The 15,963-nt window shown below is 40.2% G+C and overlaps 1 protein-coding gene across 7 annotated transcripts in view; it reads right to left on the bottom strand.

Annotated features, from left to right (window-relative positions):
- Positions 1–15,963, bottom strand: part of CACNB2 (calcium channel, voltage-dependent, beta 2 subunit) — a 336,969-nt gene that overhangs the window by 231,357 nt on the left and 89,649 nt on the right. Inside the window, exon 1 of one of the 7 annotated variants that reach the window (XM_012660947.1) lies at positions 270–510. The exons of 5 other annotated variants lie outside the window; for them this stretch is intronic. In XM_012660947.1, the coding sequence (XP_012516401.1) occupies positions 270–317 (48 nt within the window). In that variant the 5' untranslated portion in view covers positions 318–510. Of the gene's footprint in view, positions 1–269; positions 511–15,963 lie in introns of those variants that run through there. One more of the 7 variants, XM_012660948.1, reaches the window with a different exon arrangement.

A 15,963-nucleotide genomic window follows, 5' to 3' on the forward strand; every position in this document is an offset into this window, starting at 1 on the left:
CAATCCCCGTGCAGGTTATTTCCAACCTTAAGCAGAGTAACATGGCACAAAAGATAGAGATAAAAAACGGGAGGAGGAAAAAAAAAAAAAAAAAAACGTCTGAGAATCCCCTATACCTCAGGTGCCTTGACAACTCGTGGTACAAACGACTGATTGTCTGGTTGGTTCAGCGCAAGGATTAAAAACATCTGAAAGAAGCAACATGCATCAGACAGACACGAACAGTATTTTCAGGTCCCAGCTGCAATTCTACAGCCACAGAAACTTACATAGGACACCCGTACTCGCCGGCGATGTACCAGCCCGCAGCACTGCATGAAGAGGTGGCAGGATGCAGTCAGCGTGTGGCTTCACCAGGCTGCACTGTGTCTTGTCTTCTTGTCACAGCCACTGTCCATTTCGTCCCACCTTCTACTCCCAGGTAAGAAGCACGGGCAAATCAACACTTAGCTTCTGCCTCCTAGGTAGTTTCTAAAAAATCCACCGTTCCTGCAGGCATGCCAAAACTTTGTTCTCCCTGTTTGTCTTTTGTTGTTGCTGTTGTTGTTGTTGTTGTTGTTGTTCCAGGTAATCTGAGATCTTCTTCTTCAGGAGGGTTGCCTATTTGCAAAAATCTACAGAAAGTAGCATTCATTTGCCTGAAGTAACTACTGCTAACACAGAGTTGCGACTGTCCAGATCATCAGAGTTTCTTGGCAGCGTTTTTAGAGTAGCCATTCTCAACTCGGGAGATTTGGAAGCATCAGAGAATCTTGCATTGCACGACCCCGCAGCATCCTGCTTTTTTGCAAAGAGGAGGCCTATTCCTGCTGCTGTTTATGTGACTGCTTCTGAGAACGCTGCCGTTCCTGCTTCCGCGGCTGCTCGGCTATTATTGCCTTCCTCACAATGCACAGACTGCCAACAGCATCTTTGATTCAGTGCTACCTCTGGAACGTTTTGGGCATATCTGATTTGCTATTTCTCCCTCTTCCCCTGACCCTGAAAAATTACCGAGTCTAGACTTTAATTCACTGTGGATTCCTAGGACTACAGAAACACCCTCTAAATTGTCAGATGCTTTGTCCCGCAGTAGGTATTTCACATGAATTGTAAAGAAGGATTGCTGGAGCGGCCTCAAGACCTGACTTGCTCAACCACTGCGGCTGCAAGGTTTTTTGGTATTCGCTGCCAAATATGCATTTTCTATGTTAGAGCATATTAAATTAACATAACTCCAATAGGTGAATTTGATCAGAGTCAGACTGAATTAATTAGATAATATATCACCTATGATTTAGATACAATAAACTAAATAAGGCTACCTTCCAAGCCTGGGAGTTTACAAATCAATACTCCTTATAAGCTATTAATATTATTTATATCTTTCCCAAAAGACATAGTTTTCAGGGACTGAGCTGGTCCTAACATTGTTCCAAAAAGGCTTTGTACATGTCGCATCTAAGAAGATGAACCATTAAAGTATGTGGAGATTCAACTATTAATTTGTATATCAACCATATGAATACACACTGATTCATATAAAACCCATAGTGAGTCACAGCTATTGATCCAAATGTGCCCCCCCCATGCCCAAGTCACTCCATATACAGCTGCCACTTAAGAAGGTATGTTAATTATTTCAAGTCACAGATTAAGATCAACCACTATTATGCTCTTTAGGTCCATGGAAAAATGAAAGCCTAATCATTCTTAACACTTTACCAGTAATTTCTAAAAACCTATGATTTGCAGTAACAACTCTATATTATCATCAATGGTCTAAGAGCCTATTAGAGGTGAAAAAAATTCCTGCCTTAGTTCAATCTTTGTATTTGTCCCATAAAGTAACCGAGGCCCAAAATGGTTATATGTTTTGTTTATCAGTAATATAAGCAATAGTGTGACACCCTGTAATTTACATAATTTACACAGTCTGTGAAAATTCTATGGCTTTATCATATACTAATTCATCCTCTGTGTATTTGAAGGTTCAAAAGGAAAACAATAGACAATAGATGGACGATAAAGATACTTTTGTGATTCAATTATTAATAGAAACTTAGAGCAAAACAAAATTTCTGAATTACACTGCGAATTGACTCATGAAGTCCCAGAAAAAAAAATTCAAAATTTTCTGGACCATACAAGATATATTCCCAGTAGGAAGGACTTCAGTTTGATTTTTTTAAAAAATAAACCTTAGTGAGAAATACAGTAAGTAATAGAAGAGAACACGTAATTCAAGTTCAAGTTTTTTCTTAAGGCCCCTTCATGACCTCAACCACCACACATTTACTAGAATAAATGAATAGAAATAAAGAATAAAAATTAACTCAAAGTTAGAAAAAGAGGAAAAGACTGGGGAAATGATCTCTCTCTTCCATGATTCTGAATTTGGATTTGGAATTCACTTCACTTTTTATTAACTGTGATATTTTTATACACAATATGAGAGAGATTCCCCAGTTCATTAGAGATTCCACCCACCTTGTCATTCAAGAATCCACAAAAGGATGCCAAGCTCTAACTTATTTGATTGGGCAAACACTGAACACCTTCTATTTGCTCAGTACTATGCTAAGGTGCTGGGGATATGAAATAAATAAAATACAGTCCCTACATGCTTCTAGGCACTTACAAAACAGAGGACAGAGAGCACAGCGCCTAAGTGCAATGGGAACACCTCCTAACTGTCCTTGGAAGGAACACAAATGGCTTCACAAAGACGGGGACACTCGGACTGGCCTTTGCAGAGTGGGCAGAATTGCCTCCCATGTAAAACTGGGGTGGGGAGAATCCCAGGCAACAGGGCATCAAATGCAAAAGCAAAGAAGATCACACACAGAACAAATTCTGTTTATCCAGAATGTACAAAAAGAATGTGTATACATATTCATGGTATATGCAGACAACAAGGATATATCCGAAGTCCTCATTCTAAACTGAGTTCTCCTCCAAATTCAGTCCTTATTCATCTCCATATCCCTAGCACTCAGCATAGCAACTGACATGTACCAGGGATGACAAAGATTTACAGTTGTCCCCTCCAGATCCACTCTTTGCTTCACCTACAGCAAAAGAAATGGACACTGGCTACTTGGCTACGATGATCATCCCAGCATCCCTTGCCATGTGGGTGGCCACGGGACTAGATTCTGGTCCATGGGGCAGACGCAGAACCGGCACGTGCCAACACCCTAGTCACGTGCTACTGCTGAGAGCTGGAACAAAGTCACTTAGGATGAGAAGAAAGCTGCACGTTCAGGAGGATAGAGCAATGAGATAGCAAGATCCCCACTCCCTCAGACGGGGGTGCCGCCATTTGCACTGTACCACGAGAGAGAAATTTCCTCCTGGATTGTTTAAGTTGCTGTTACTTTGACCTCAGTTACAGATGCTAAACCTGTATTTTAAAAGTGCCTCAAAGTATTTCTGGAATGAATAATAAATTCACAGAATCCAAGACTATGGAGGTGGTGAGAGAGTGGGGGAGTGGAAAAGGGAAGAGGGTGGAGGGGAGGGTTGGCAGCCCAGCCTGGACCACCCTGAACAACACAGGAGAGAGTTGAGACTTTAACTGGCAGGACATATGGAATTTCTGAGATTTTTAAATGTGAAAATACCCTGTTGTCTTATTAACAAGTAGGGAAAAAAATCTCCAGACTGTTGAGTCTTAAAAAAATAAATAAATAAAACTGGTCAAATAGTTCAATCTCAATGAAAAATCTGAAGCTTTTGAGCCTTTGTATTTGTTTACAATAAATGTCCATGTACTAACAATAATGAAATCAAATCAAAAGTCAATAAAACTAGCTGTTTGGGTCATGTAGGTAAATTACAGACCTAACAAATTGTTAAATTAGCCACTTTGTTATAATATGAGATATATTAAAAGCAAAACATTGAAAAGTGACGATGAGAGGTAGAATGACAAAAGCCACCAATTAAAAGGAATCATAGATAAATGTAGATACTATCCATGCCAGGTATATTTTAAAAATCCAAGAGATTTATTTCTGGGCAGTCTTTGTAGAGTTGGAGAATTAATATTTCTTTACTGTTCTCTTTCTTCATTACTACTCATTAGGAGGGTTAAAGCACACAGTAGATGTTAAACATTGGAGGAAGTGCTTCTTCTAAGAAAACTCTTTGATAACAAGGAATAAAATGAGATCCAGAGAAGCCTTCTGTAGTGCAACTCAAGGTTTCTTGCCAGGGCTGACTCCGCTCGAGTGTTTCTGGTTCTTATGACTCTGGTTTCAGGAAGACCCTCCACCAGCAGACACCCAGCCCTTATACTCACTGGACTCTTCCTTCATAGTGTGTTTCTACAAGTGTAACCATCTAGAGCCTAGTGTTCTTAAGTTCACCAAAAATTTCTTTGCTAATTTCAGTACAAACACAAAGAGATCCAACTGTCTACAGCCATCCATGCCGTCAACAATAGCAACCGAGTGCCCCTCACCATGTGTACGTCTCTGCCAGGTGCCAGTGATCAGATGACAGGTAAAATCACTCAGGTCTTTGATGACGGGAAGCTTAAAATCCAGAAAGTGAGACTATTTGAATCAAATAACATATAAAGTGGGAAGTTCTTTGAAAGTACGGAACATCAAGAACATGAAAATGAAGAGCAAGAAAATGACTTCTAGAAGGAGAAGAGTCAGAAAAGGTGTCTCTGGGAAGTGCTACCGCAGCTGAGCTCTGAAGGGTGGGAAGGAGTTAAGCAAGTGGAGGGAGAAGAGGCAGGGAGAGGGAATGTATATATTTGCAGAGGTCTTTGTGGTGGAAGGGCAGATGCTGTGCTTAAGCAGCTGGGAGACAAAGTGAGAGAGAAGGGAACAAAATGAGGTGAGGGAGGAAGGTGATCACCGCATCATGAGAACCGTGTAGGGATTTATGTCTTTACACTGAGAGCTGCGGGATTCCATTCAGTCAGTCGAGAGGCACGATCAGATCTGTATCCTCCAAAATCCACTTTGGCAGTGGGACTGAAGCTGGATTGGAAGACGGCTAGAGGAAGGCAGGGGGTCCAGCCAGGAAGCTGCTGCAGTTACCCAGGTAGCAGGTGATGGGCTCTTGTGCTTAAGGTGGTGGAGATGGAAGGTGGGGAAGTGGGTGAATCCATGAGATATTTACGAATTAAAATAAGTACAAGTAGAGAAAACAGAAAAAGAAACCCACTATTACCAATACGTGTTCCCCAATGCTCTCTTCATTTCTGGACATTTCCATCCCTTTCTGAAGTTCAGTCTCCTGCAGCACAATACGTGATAAACCTTTATTTTTATGCTTGTTCCAGTTAGCTTCTATTCTGGGTCCAATCTTCCTTTCCCTCCGTAGCATCTTGAACAGAATCTCTACCTGGTACATCTTCCACTGAATTCGACTTCTTTAGCCACCAAAAAGCACCACTCTATTTTATTCTAGCTTCTAAAGAACTGAAAACCTCTTCTCTTTCTCTAATTGTTGTTTATCTCTCACCAAGGGATCTGGGCTCTCCTTTGATCTGCTGGGGTTTTTTTGTTTGTGGGTGTGTGTGTGTGTTTGTTTTTCAGACTTATAAGCAAATATTTCTTCTCCATAATGAGAGTGGCATCATTGGTTTATTTACCACCTACCTACACATAGCAGAAGTAAATAAAATAACTACATGCAATGTAATTAGGGAAGAAGAAGTTATACTTCTAAAGTTTCTAAGAATCATAGAATGTGCACTAGACTTCAATGATAAGTTTAAAACATATTTTGTACTAGACTTAGATCGCAATGCTACATTCAAGATTGTGAGTCATCTGTGTAACCCTAATAAATCCCAGCTCTCTTATAGCCCAGTCATATTGAAACAAGTATAACCTAGCAACAAGAGTAATTTAAAATCAAATGTCGATCTTTAACTGCGCAGCTCAAAGAACATAATAAAGAATCCTATAAACCACAGCAACACTTCTGAAAAATCCTTTTCCTTTCTCCTCCTGATCCTCTCACACCCCAAAGGCCACCAGAGATCCTGCCCTCGCTTTCCAGCACAAACAAAAACATCAAAAACTACCTCTCCCAGGCATTCAGCTTCCTGACTCTTCCTCAACCTACATCCCCCAGATTTGCAGTGGGTAGATTTGCTTAGTTTTTGTAGCTTTTTGTTTTAAGTTTTTCCCATTGTACCAGATTCAGAATATTACTCAGATTCTTAACAAGCAAAGCCAGCAAACGAAAACTCTATTCTTTTATTCTCCATCTTCAGCCTGATCTCTTTCTACCCAAACTTCAGGTTTCGTACTACAGAGTGGCGAGTGAGGTCAGAACATTATCAGATGCTGATAGAAGGAGAAACACTGAGTGAACAACGGCAAAATGATCTTTATTACAGGAAGCAGAGGAAGGAGGGAGGAGAGAAGAAAGACCAAGAACATCCATATCTTAAAATTTTCCATGCCACGCTATTTTTAAGAGAACACACTTGACCAGTTCATTTCATTCATTGTAGCTATAAGGAAATGCAACATGTATGTAAGAAAGAAAACCATGGCCCTTGGGTGAAAAAAGACAAGGCACAGTATTTACAGTGTAACTTCTCACGAACAAATCTATGGTGAGAACAAGATAAAATACTTCCCAGTAGCTATGTTAATTTCCTCTTTGTTTGGAAAGACCAAGAAAAGGAAACACACGTTTTCTCTGAGGTTGCCATGGAACACTCCCGATAGATTTGGGAATTCTATGCCTTACCTATAAATCGTATATATTTTTATTAAGATCCACATTTGTCATGAATGTTGCCACCCACGTGAGCCCCACCAGTACCTGACCAACCCTGCTATGTGGAAATTCATTTATAAAATTGACAATTTGCAACTTTTTGAAAATCCAGGGGCTCAAGTAGAAAGAGTAAAAAGAATGACAGCTAACAAGCATCAACTCCTGCTGAGGTCCAGCCACAGTTCTGATCACTGTATTTTATCCTTTAATTCTCATGAGAACCCCTACCAGGCTTTTATCTCCATTTTACAAACACAGAAGTTGAGGCACGGTGAAGTTAAGTAAGTTGTTCAAGGCAATGGCAGAGTCAGAATTTCCATCCAGATTTTTTTGACTCCTGAACCCACGATCTTACACACCTTCTTAAACTCTCTGTGTAAAAATTAATTTTACAAGCTGACCCTGGAGAAGTACATAATAGCTAATCAATTAACCAATCCAATCATACAACAGACACTTTCCCACCCTGAGCCAGGATCAGCCTGTCTTCAGTGGTTCCCTTCTAGCAGTTTCCCAAATCACCCTTGTCTTTCTGCAAAACATTCCCACCCCTGCACTGTTCCCTATCCCTTTCTTGCAAAGTCTGAAATGTTACCAACTGCAATATTCATTTTATGCCACAAATATCTCTTAATTGAACATCTCTTAAATACAGGAGCTATAGCAAATTATTTAAAACCATATTTTCTCTATATAGCTAGTTATCTATTCCCCATGTTGTTTCAGAAATAATTTAAGACAATTTTCAAGGATAAATTTAAAAAATAACATTGAAATGACATGAAATAAAAGAGGCATTAAAAGAAAAAAAAAAAAGCAAACCAAAGATGGAGGCACACAATGGAGGCAGAAATGAGGCTTGAAATGCATCCCATGATAATGGACGCGCTTCCTACAAATGGGCCATAAATCTGGCTCTAAGCTTTCTAGCAGCCAACTCAAGAAGGGAAACTCGGCCAGTTATATAATTTACTGCCCACAGGCTTAAAATAAACCAAATGCTCAGAAGTACGACTGCTTGGCATTAACGCCAGACACTGATTTCTCCTGGAGGCCCCATAAAAAGAGACATTGTGTAAGGTTACAAACAGTGTTGCTGATAGCATCCTTACAGTAAAAGGGTTTTAAAAAAAGCTGCTTCTTAGACTCAACCTCAGTGGCAGCTAAAAGTCTCATGCCATAGCAACATTCAATAAAATGATCTGGGCAGAGAGAGGAGAAAATGGACTAGACAAGATAATTAACTCCTTACAGATTGGACTTGACCCAAGAATAATGATAAAAACAGTAACAAAAAGAGCTAACATTGACTGATGCAGGCACTCAATAAGCATTATTCCTTTAATCCTCACAACAATTATGAAGACGACTTATTACGTATCCCTGGGTTAGGGGTGAGTAAACCAACTTAAGAGTTGAGCAACTTGGTTAAGGCCATACAATTGGTAAGTGGCAGAAATAGGATTTGAACCCAGATCTTTTGAACCCCAAAGCACTTGCTCCCAACCACAGCGCCTCCAGAGTTTTAGACAGTAAATGGACTCTGTGTCCTTTACACCAGCCCACTGAGTATTATTTCTCATCAATGAGCTTCAGATAAATAGCAGATGGCAATGACCTTGAGACTATTCAACACAGAGCACATGATTTACCAACAAAGCTGGAAGTAACAAAAGATGAGAACACTGACGGGAAGTGCCACCCCCACCTCAGCTTGCAGCTGTAGCTAAAGCAAATAGCTTTTCTTCCAAACACCTCGTGACCATTGAGAAGTTTCAGAGAATGGGAAGAAGAGGACAGTAGCTTCAACGCACAGACACTCCGGGAGTAAGAACAGACCCGGGAGGGAACTGGAGTGTAAGCCTGCACGGTACTGTATCTTTGGATGGGGGCTTAAGAGAGCAGAGATGGGACAATGGAGATAGAAGAAGACAAAGATGAATTTTGTCTAGTTCAAAACAATCTGCCTTGGTTTGGGGTCTACACTAGGCTCCTCTGCTGATCACAAGTATCTGGATATCCTAAATCTTACATCTTTACTTTGTCCAAAGGTAAATGATTTTCTTCCATGGTTGTTGCTTGCAGAGAAGCACTCTCCACATTTAGAATGGACTACTTCTGAAGAGATGAGACAAAACCGAGGGCAGGAAGATCTCCTGGACGTCTTAGAAGATGACCTTTGACAGAATAAAGGGAACGAAATGAATGGAGAAGTGAGACACATGACCATGGAGGAAGAAAATTCCAGGCAGACGCCCTGGAACAGGGATGTACTTAGACCACAGAAGGAACAGCGAGAGGGTGCCTGTGGCTGGAGCCCACCACGTGGCCAGATCATTTAGGTCACTGTAGGGACTGGATTTTATTCTAATTGGGAGGGGAAGCCATTGGAGGGCTTTGAAAAGGACACATGATTTGGTTTACATCTCAGAAGTGGCATTCTGTCTGCTGTGTGGAGATTGCAAGGAGTCACTGAGGGAAAAGCTCATTTTTGAGACTATTGCAATAGTTCAGGGAAGAGACAAAGGCTTTGTCTAAGGCATTAGTGGGAGAACATCTTGTAAAGTGATAGGATTCTGGATGTATTTTAAAGTCTATGGTGACAGAACTGACCTATAGCTTGATGTTGTGTTGGAGAGAAAGGATCTGAGAATGAACCCAGCTGGAGGCTGGCAGGGGCAGATGGGGGCTGAGCCACCAGGTGAATGGCAGTTCCATTTCCTAGGAAGGGGAACACTTAGGGAAGAACAGGCTTGGAGGAGGAAACAAAACATTCTTTGGGAGGATACTAATTTCAAGAAGTTTACAGGACCTCAATGTGGAGAGGTCAGGTAGGCAATTCAGTGTATGACTACAGAGGTCAGAAGTGAGATTCGAGCAGAGGTATAAACCTCGAAGTCTGCATACAGACAGTCTTTAAAGCCATGAGCTTTAGTGAAATTCCCTTGAGGAGGAAGGACAGAGAAGAGGTCTGAAAACTGATTCCTGGGGCATTTTGCCATTTAGAGGCGAGAAGAGGAGGAAGATCCACCAAAGGAGTGACCAATGAGGAAGGGAAGAAGCTACAAGAGTGTGGTGTTCTGCCAGACAGAGGAAATGATGTGATTGGTCCAATGCCAATGCAAGGTCGAATAAGATGGAGACTGAAATTGATCATCAGATCTGGTTGGGTAGAGCCCAGCAATGATGAGGACTAGAGTGAAGTCACTGGAGGTATTGGGTCAAAAGTCTGATTGAAATAAGTTCAATAAAGAGAGGGAGGCCAACAGTTCGATACAGTGCATAGAGACAACTTTCTCAAGGAGATTTTCTTTAGCAGAGAGTGGGAAAATGCAAGCATTGCTGCAAAAATATGTGGGAATGAAGCAATTTTCTTCTTTGAATAGAAAGTATTAGGTAAGAAGGGAAAAACAAAAGATGTTTCAAGAGATAGAAATTGCAGGAGCAAAGACCTTGGCTGGGCCAGGGAGATGAAACCCCATGCACAAGCAGAGTGGTTGGCTCAAATAGCTCTTAGCTGGCTCACCCACTGTAACAGGAAGGAAGGCAGAGGATTTGGGTACAAGTGGGTAGATTTAATAGTAGCAGTAGGTAGTAGGAAGTTCTTTTTAGAGAGCTGCTATTTTCTCGGATGAAATTAGGAGAAATATCATTAACTGAGGGTGATGAGAAAGGGAGAAAATGTTGCAGATTTGAGGACAGGAAGGCGTGAAAGACCTCTACGAAGTACTTGAGTGGACTGCCCAGAAACATACAATCAGTAGGCAGTAAGAGTGCACGTTGAAATTTGTGGTCATGAACTTCAAGCAAAATAGCCCCCACAGTGGTGTTTTTTTCCTGACCATGTTCATCTGCTGTAATTCAAGGGCAAGAGTCAATGAGACTGAGATTTAGCCTGATTTGGGATTTCGTAGGAGTTCCAGACAGAGCTAGAGAGGAACAGAAAGATGAGAATGTCTGCATGAACCATGGTGGAAACTCACCGTTAAGGAAGAAAATGTGGATGATGGACTATGAAAAGATGCTGGTCACAAAGATATAAAATTACAGAACAGAACAACAGGAAGGATTCTCAGACAGTAACATCAGACATGTCAAATAAGATCACAGACATTCTCTTTTAAGATATCTTCAAAAGAAGTTCATCCTCTCCTAATACTGGAGCTATGGAGCAAGGTGGTGGCAAAGCCATGGCTGAGAAAATCTCAATTTTTCTTTCTCCATCAGATTTAGTTAGCTGAGAACAGTACAAGAATGATAAATGCAACAGGAAAAAAAATTCTTCCTGGGAAGAACCTGGGAAGGGTCATCTGATTAGAGATCAAATACTTCAAAAAATAATGTATTTGCCCAATTATTCATTATCAGATCACAGAAGTACTTTATTATTCTTACTTATGAATCAGAGAGTTACCAAAGGTAAAATAATTGAACTGTGAATTTTCATCTTTTGAAAGATCCAACTTATTATGTGTGATAAAAACATTATGTTCTCTCTTTACTCCTTCACAAGAATAGTTCATCTGGATCTTAATATCAACTTAATTGGCTCAGAGAAGCTGAATTTCAAAGCTAAAGCATATAGATTTTAATTTCATTTTTCTGATTTGGTAGATGCTGTGATCTGAATGTTTGTGCCCTCTCAAAATTTATGTGTTGCAACCTAATCATCAGTGATGGTATCAGGAGGTGGGGTCTTTGGGAGGTGATCAGGCCACAAATGGGATTAGTGTCATTTTAAAGAGGCCCCACAGAGACTCCTCATTCCTTCCACTTTGTGAGGACACAGCAAAAAGGAACCAGGAAACAGGTCGTCACTAGACAGTGAATCTGCCTTCAACTTTGACTTCCCAGCCTTTTAGCACTCTCAGAAATAAATAACTGTTGTGATTAAGCCACCCAGTTTATGATATTTTGTTATAGCAGCCTGAATGAACTAAGACAGTAGATTTATTTCGGAAAGTATCAATAGATGTGCCTAAAATCTCAGTACAATTATAACAGTTTAACAGTTTTGTGGAGTGCTTACTATGTGCTAAGTGCTTTACATTTTTTCTTTTAATTTTTACAACAGTCCTTTAAGCTAATATTTGTGTACCCATGTAGCACACAGGAGAACTGAGCATAGAGAGGTTCCCTAACTGCTTAAGCTCCCATAGCCAGGGGATATGGGGGTGGGGCTTCAATTCTAGATGGTCTGAATGGAGAATTGGTATATTTAACTAACTCGAAGGGGTCACTGCATTTTTTAACCTGGAGCTGTTCTCTGGATTCTAGGAATGGAACAGCCAACAGAGAATTTCTTCTGAACAGTTGCATGCAATTTCTTCATTTCTTCCTCAACACAGACTCAGTGACGCCCATGCATTGCTTCCCTACTTCTGATTAATATGAGGACTATGAAAATTTAAAGAGCAAGGTCAGAACAAAAATAAATGAAAGGTCTCATTTGTACAAAGGAATGCAGGAATACTTCCAACCACAGGATTCTAAATCTCTGACATTAGAATTCATTGCTCTGCCTTAGACTATACCTAGGTGGAGAGGAGACTGGTAACTGTTGACATTCTCACGTCTTGGTGGAGTGGAGGTGATCCTACAGCTAAGTCGACCAGCCAAACATTTTGTATTGTTTTCGGCAAAAAATTAAAACAAACACAGGCAACAGTGGCACAGGATTCCTTACAGCACTTCCACCCTAGTTCATGTAGACACACAGAGGAGAGTTCTACACACTGTGCTGGCATTGTTTCCTGGTGCTGCTGTAACAAATTAACTTAGTGGCTTAAAAAGCAACTCAAATTTATTATCTTACAGAAGTCCCAAATGAATCTTAGTGGGGGAAAAAATCAAGGTGCTCACAGGGCTGCAATCCTTCTGGAAGCTCTAAGGAAGAGCCTGTTTTCCTGCCTTTTCCAGCTTTTAGAGGTTACTGCATTTCTAGGCTCATGGCCCCCTCCCACCTTCAAAGCCAGCAATCGTCGCACCCTCTGACCTCTGCGCCCACTGTAACATCCCCTTCTCTGATTCACACTCTCCTGCCTCCCTCTTTCACTCATGAGGACCCTTGTGATTACCTTGTGCCCACCCAGATAATCCAGGATAATCTTCCTTGCTCCAGATCCTTGACTTAATCACATCTGCAAAATCCTATTTGTCCCATAAATTAATGTAGTCACAGGCTGCTGAATGGAAGCAGCATGAGGCCTTCACTAGACACAGTTGCCTAATCTTGGACTTTACAGCCACCAGAATCGTGAGCCAAATAAACCTCTTTATCTATTACCCAGCCTCGGGTATTCTACTATAGGAACACAAACAGACTCAGATAAGGAGCAAGGGCTTTGGTGTCTGAGGGCTGTGAGCTGGAATACTAGCTCTACCACTCACCAGCAGTGTGTCCGTGGACTTGTCAGTCCACTGTCGGAGCACTGTCTCTTCAATTATCTTTGGGGGGACATGATTCAGCCTACCCAGTGCCCCATGCCTGGGTGTGCTGGGTAGAGAACCATCCTTCCCTAAGGCCACTTCCCTATAACACTCTGACAAATCTCAAGTCTTCCTACATAAGTTTGACAAAAGTATCCAAAAGGCTGGTCACAAATTTCAAATTAACAAATGAAATAAAAACTCCCAGACAAGATTGCTGTGGTACACTTGAGTCTCTGCTATAGGCAAGTAGTAGTATTATGCTTCACCCAAATATGTACATAAATTTTTTGAGATATTATCTTGCATATTAGGAAAAGTCATATCCTTCAGGGACCCCCCACCCCGTAATTGCTGGCATAGGGTAGTTGAGAAATGGTTTAGTGACTCTAATTTTAGTTTTGAAATGATTTTTGTTCAAAGGTAAAGTTTGGATGTTTGAAATTCATTGCCAAATTCAACAATCTTATTCTCAACAATCTCAGCAAAGAAACCAGAAACCTGTGGTTACAGAATGAACTCTTTTTTGATGGGGTTTTTAAGTCTGGAAATCTCTGTTATGATAATTACAGCCAAGGTCAACGCAGCAAATATCAAGGACATTGAACTACGGAAAAGCAAGTCTGGTCCCTTCTAATTGAGCACTTTTAAACAGCCAGTGATAAAAGCCAGACATCTACCTTGCCATATTCCATCACTTAATTCTCCCCAGCAATGGAACACTACGGTTAGTAGTAGTTCACTTTCACAATTGAAGAGACAGTGCTCCGACGGTGGACTGACACGTCCACGGACACACTGCTGGTGAGTGGTAGAGCTAGTATTCCAGCTCACAGCCCTCAGACACCAAAGCCCTTGCTCCTTATCTGAGTCTGTTTGTGTTACTATAGTAGAATACCTGAGGCTGGGTAATAGATAAAGAGGTTTATTTGCCTCACGATTCTGGTAGCTGTAAAGTCCAAGATTAGGCAACTGTGTCTAGTGAAGGCCTCATGCTGCTTCCATTCAGCAGCCGGAAGGGGAGCAGCCGTGTGCAGAGAGATCACATGGTAAGAGAGGAAGCAAGAGAGAGAAACCAAGCAAGGCAGACTCTTTTTAACAACCTGCTATCACAGGAACAAATCCATTCCCAAGAGGAAGAACTCACCTCCCACCCAGGGAGGGCAGGAATCTATTCATGAGGGATTCACTCCCAAGACTCAACGTTGCTGCTGAAATCTAGGGATTTTGTGTTTTAGGAGTCCTACAAGTTCTAAAATAGTCTTCTTTTCATATCTACTAGAACGCTTCATAAATGTTTAAATTTTATTGAAAATAAATAATGTTGATAATTTAGAAAGTATTATAGTCTTTATCTCAATATATAAATTTGAGGGTTTTTTGCAGATTTTCCTTAACATTTACTACATTTATTTAATTGCATTTAGAATACAGACACTTACGAATTCAATTTCCTTGTTGTGGCAGACTTACCAATTTGTAGAAATTGTTTGTGTGATATTTATTCATTTATATATTTGCTTCAGGTATTTTCCTAGCACATCTTTTATTTGTTTTCTTGTTACATAGTTTAATATTTTAAAATAACAGTATGGCTTTCTTTGTGAATTTTTTTCCTATCACATCAAAGCTAAGAAAGACTTTTTTTTTTTTTTTTACCTTTCCATTATTCTGATAAATCAACACTTTTATTCTAATTATGATTTGTTTTATATTCACCTCTATTCATAAAGGTATGCTCTAATTGGTTTTTTACACAAGCTATGGATCTAATTCTTTAAGTAGTTAACCTAGCTATCCCAATACAATTTTTACATTGTTTGTTAAATAATTTTTACTCTGTTGTTTCACGTTCCTTTTTATGTATTACATAAATTGAAGGCCGGCTGATTTATAACAGGACATTCATTTTCTTTAATGTCCTATTGTGATATATAAATATGTTTTTTAATGCATCCTTCTTTTGTTACTTGAATTTGAATATTGACTATGAATATGCAATTGAATATTGAACATACACGTACTTGAGTATTTATTATTACTTGAATATTTTATTTACTATGACTCAGATATAACTGAAAAGATTAACCTGCTTGCTCACAATTCTTCTCTTTCAAAATAGAAGCTCATTTTAGCTGGCAATTGCTACTTGTACAAACATTTCCAAATTCATTTCTCTGGCTTTTATGAATTAAAAATTGAATTAAAAATTCATAAAAGTAAATACACCTAAAAATAATGAAAACATCTTCTAAATTGCCCAGGTTGACTTCAAAATCTAGGTAGTTAACCAAAGGAACGCAGCAGTCATGGGGAGGACAAATTCTCTTTCGTGTTTTAGCTAAAGAAAATGATCTGCATTTGACCTTTGAACAGCACAAGTTGGAACTGCACGGGTGCACGTATAGCAGAATTTTATCCACCAAATGTGGATTGAAAATACAGGATTCATGGGAGGCACAACTAGCAAACACGGAGGGCCGACTTTTCACATCTGTGGTTCTGCAGGGCCAACCGTGGGCCTTGAATACCCATGGATTTTGGTATCTGTGGGGGTCCTGGGACCAATCTCCCCCCATACTGAAGGATGACTGTATGTCCCTAAATACTTACAACCTTCTTATAACTCATGTGATAGGTTATATTAGTCTTGCTGTTTCCTTTCTGTTCCACCCACTTCTCAGTAGTTTCTTTCCTTTTACAAAGAAATTATAAGGGTTTATGTGGGAATTCTCAAGATTGCTGAGTCAGAATTGAGCATGACATGCTTCTGTTCTGTTCCAGAATCTTCTC

The sequence above is a fragment of the Propithecus coquereli genome, unplaced genomic scaffold (genome assembly GCF_000956105.1).
Source record: "Propithecus coquereli isolate 6110/MARCELLA unplaced genomic scaffold, Pcoq_1.0 Scaffold69, whole genome shotgun sequence".
Classification (NCBI taxonomy): Eukaryota; Metazoa; Chordata; class Mammalia; order Primates; family Indriidae; genus Propithecus; species Propithecus coquereli.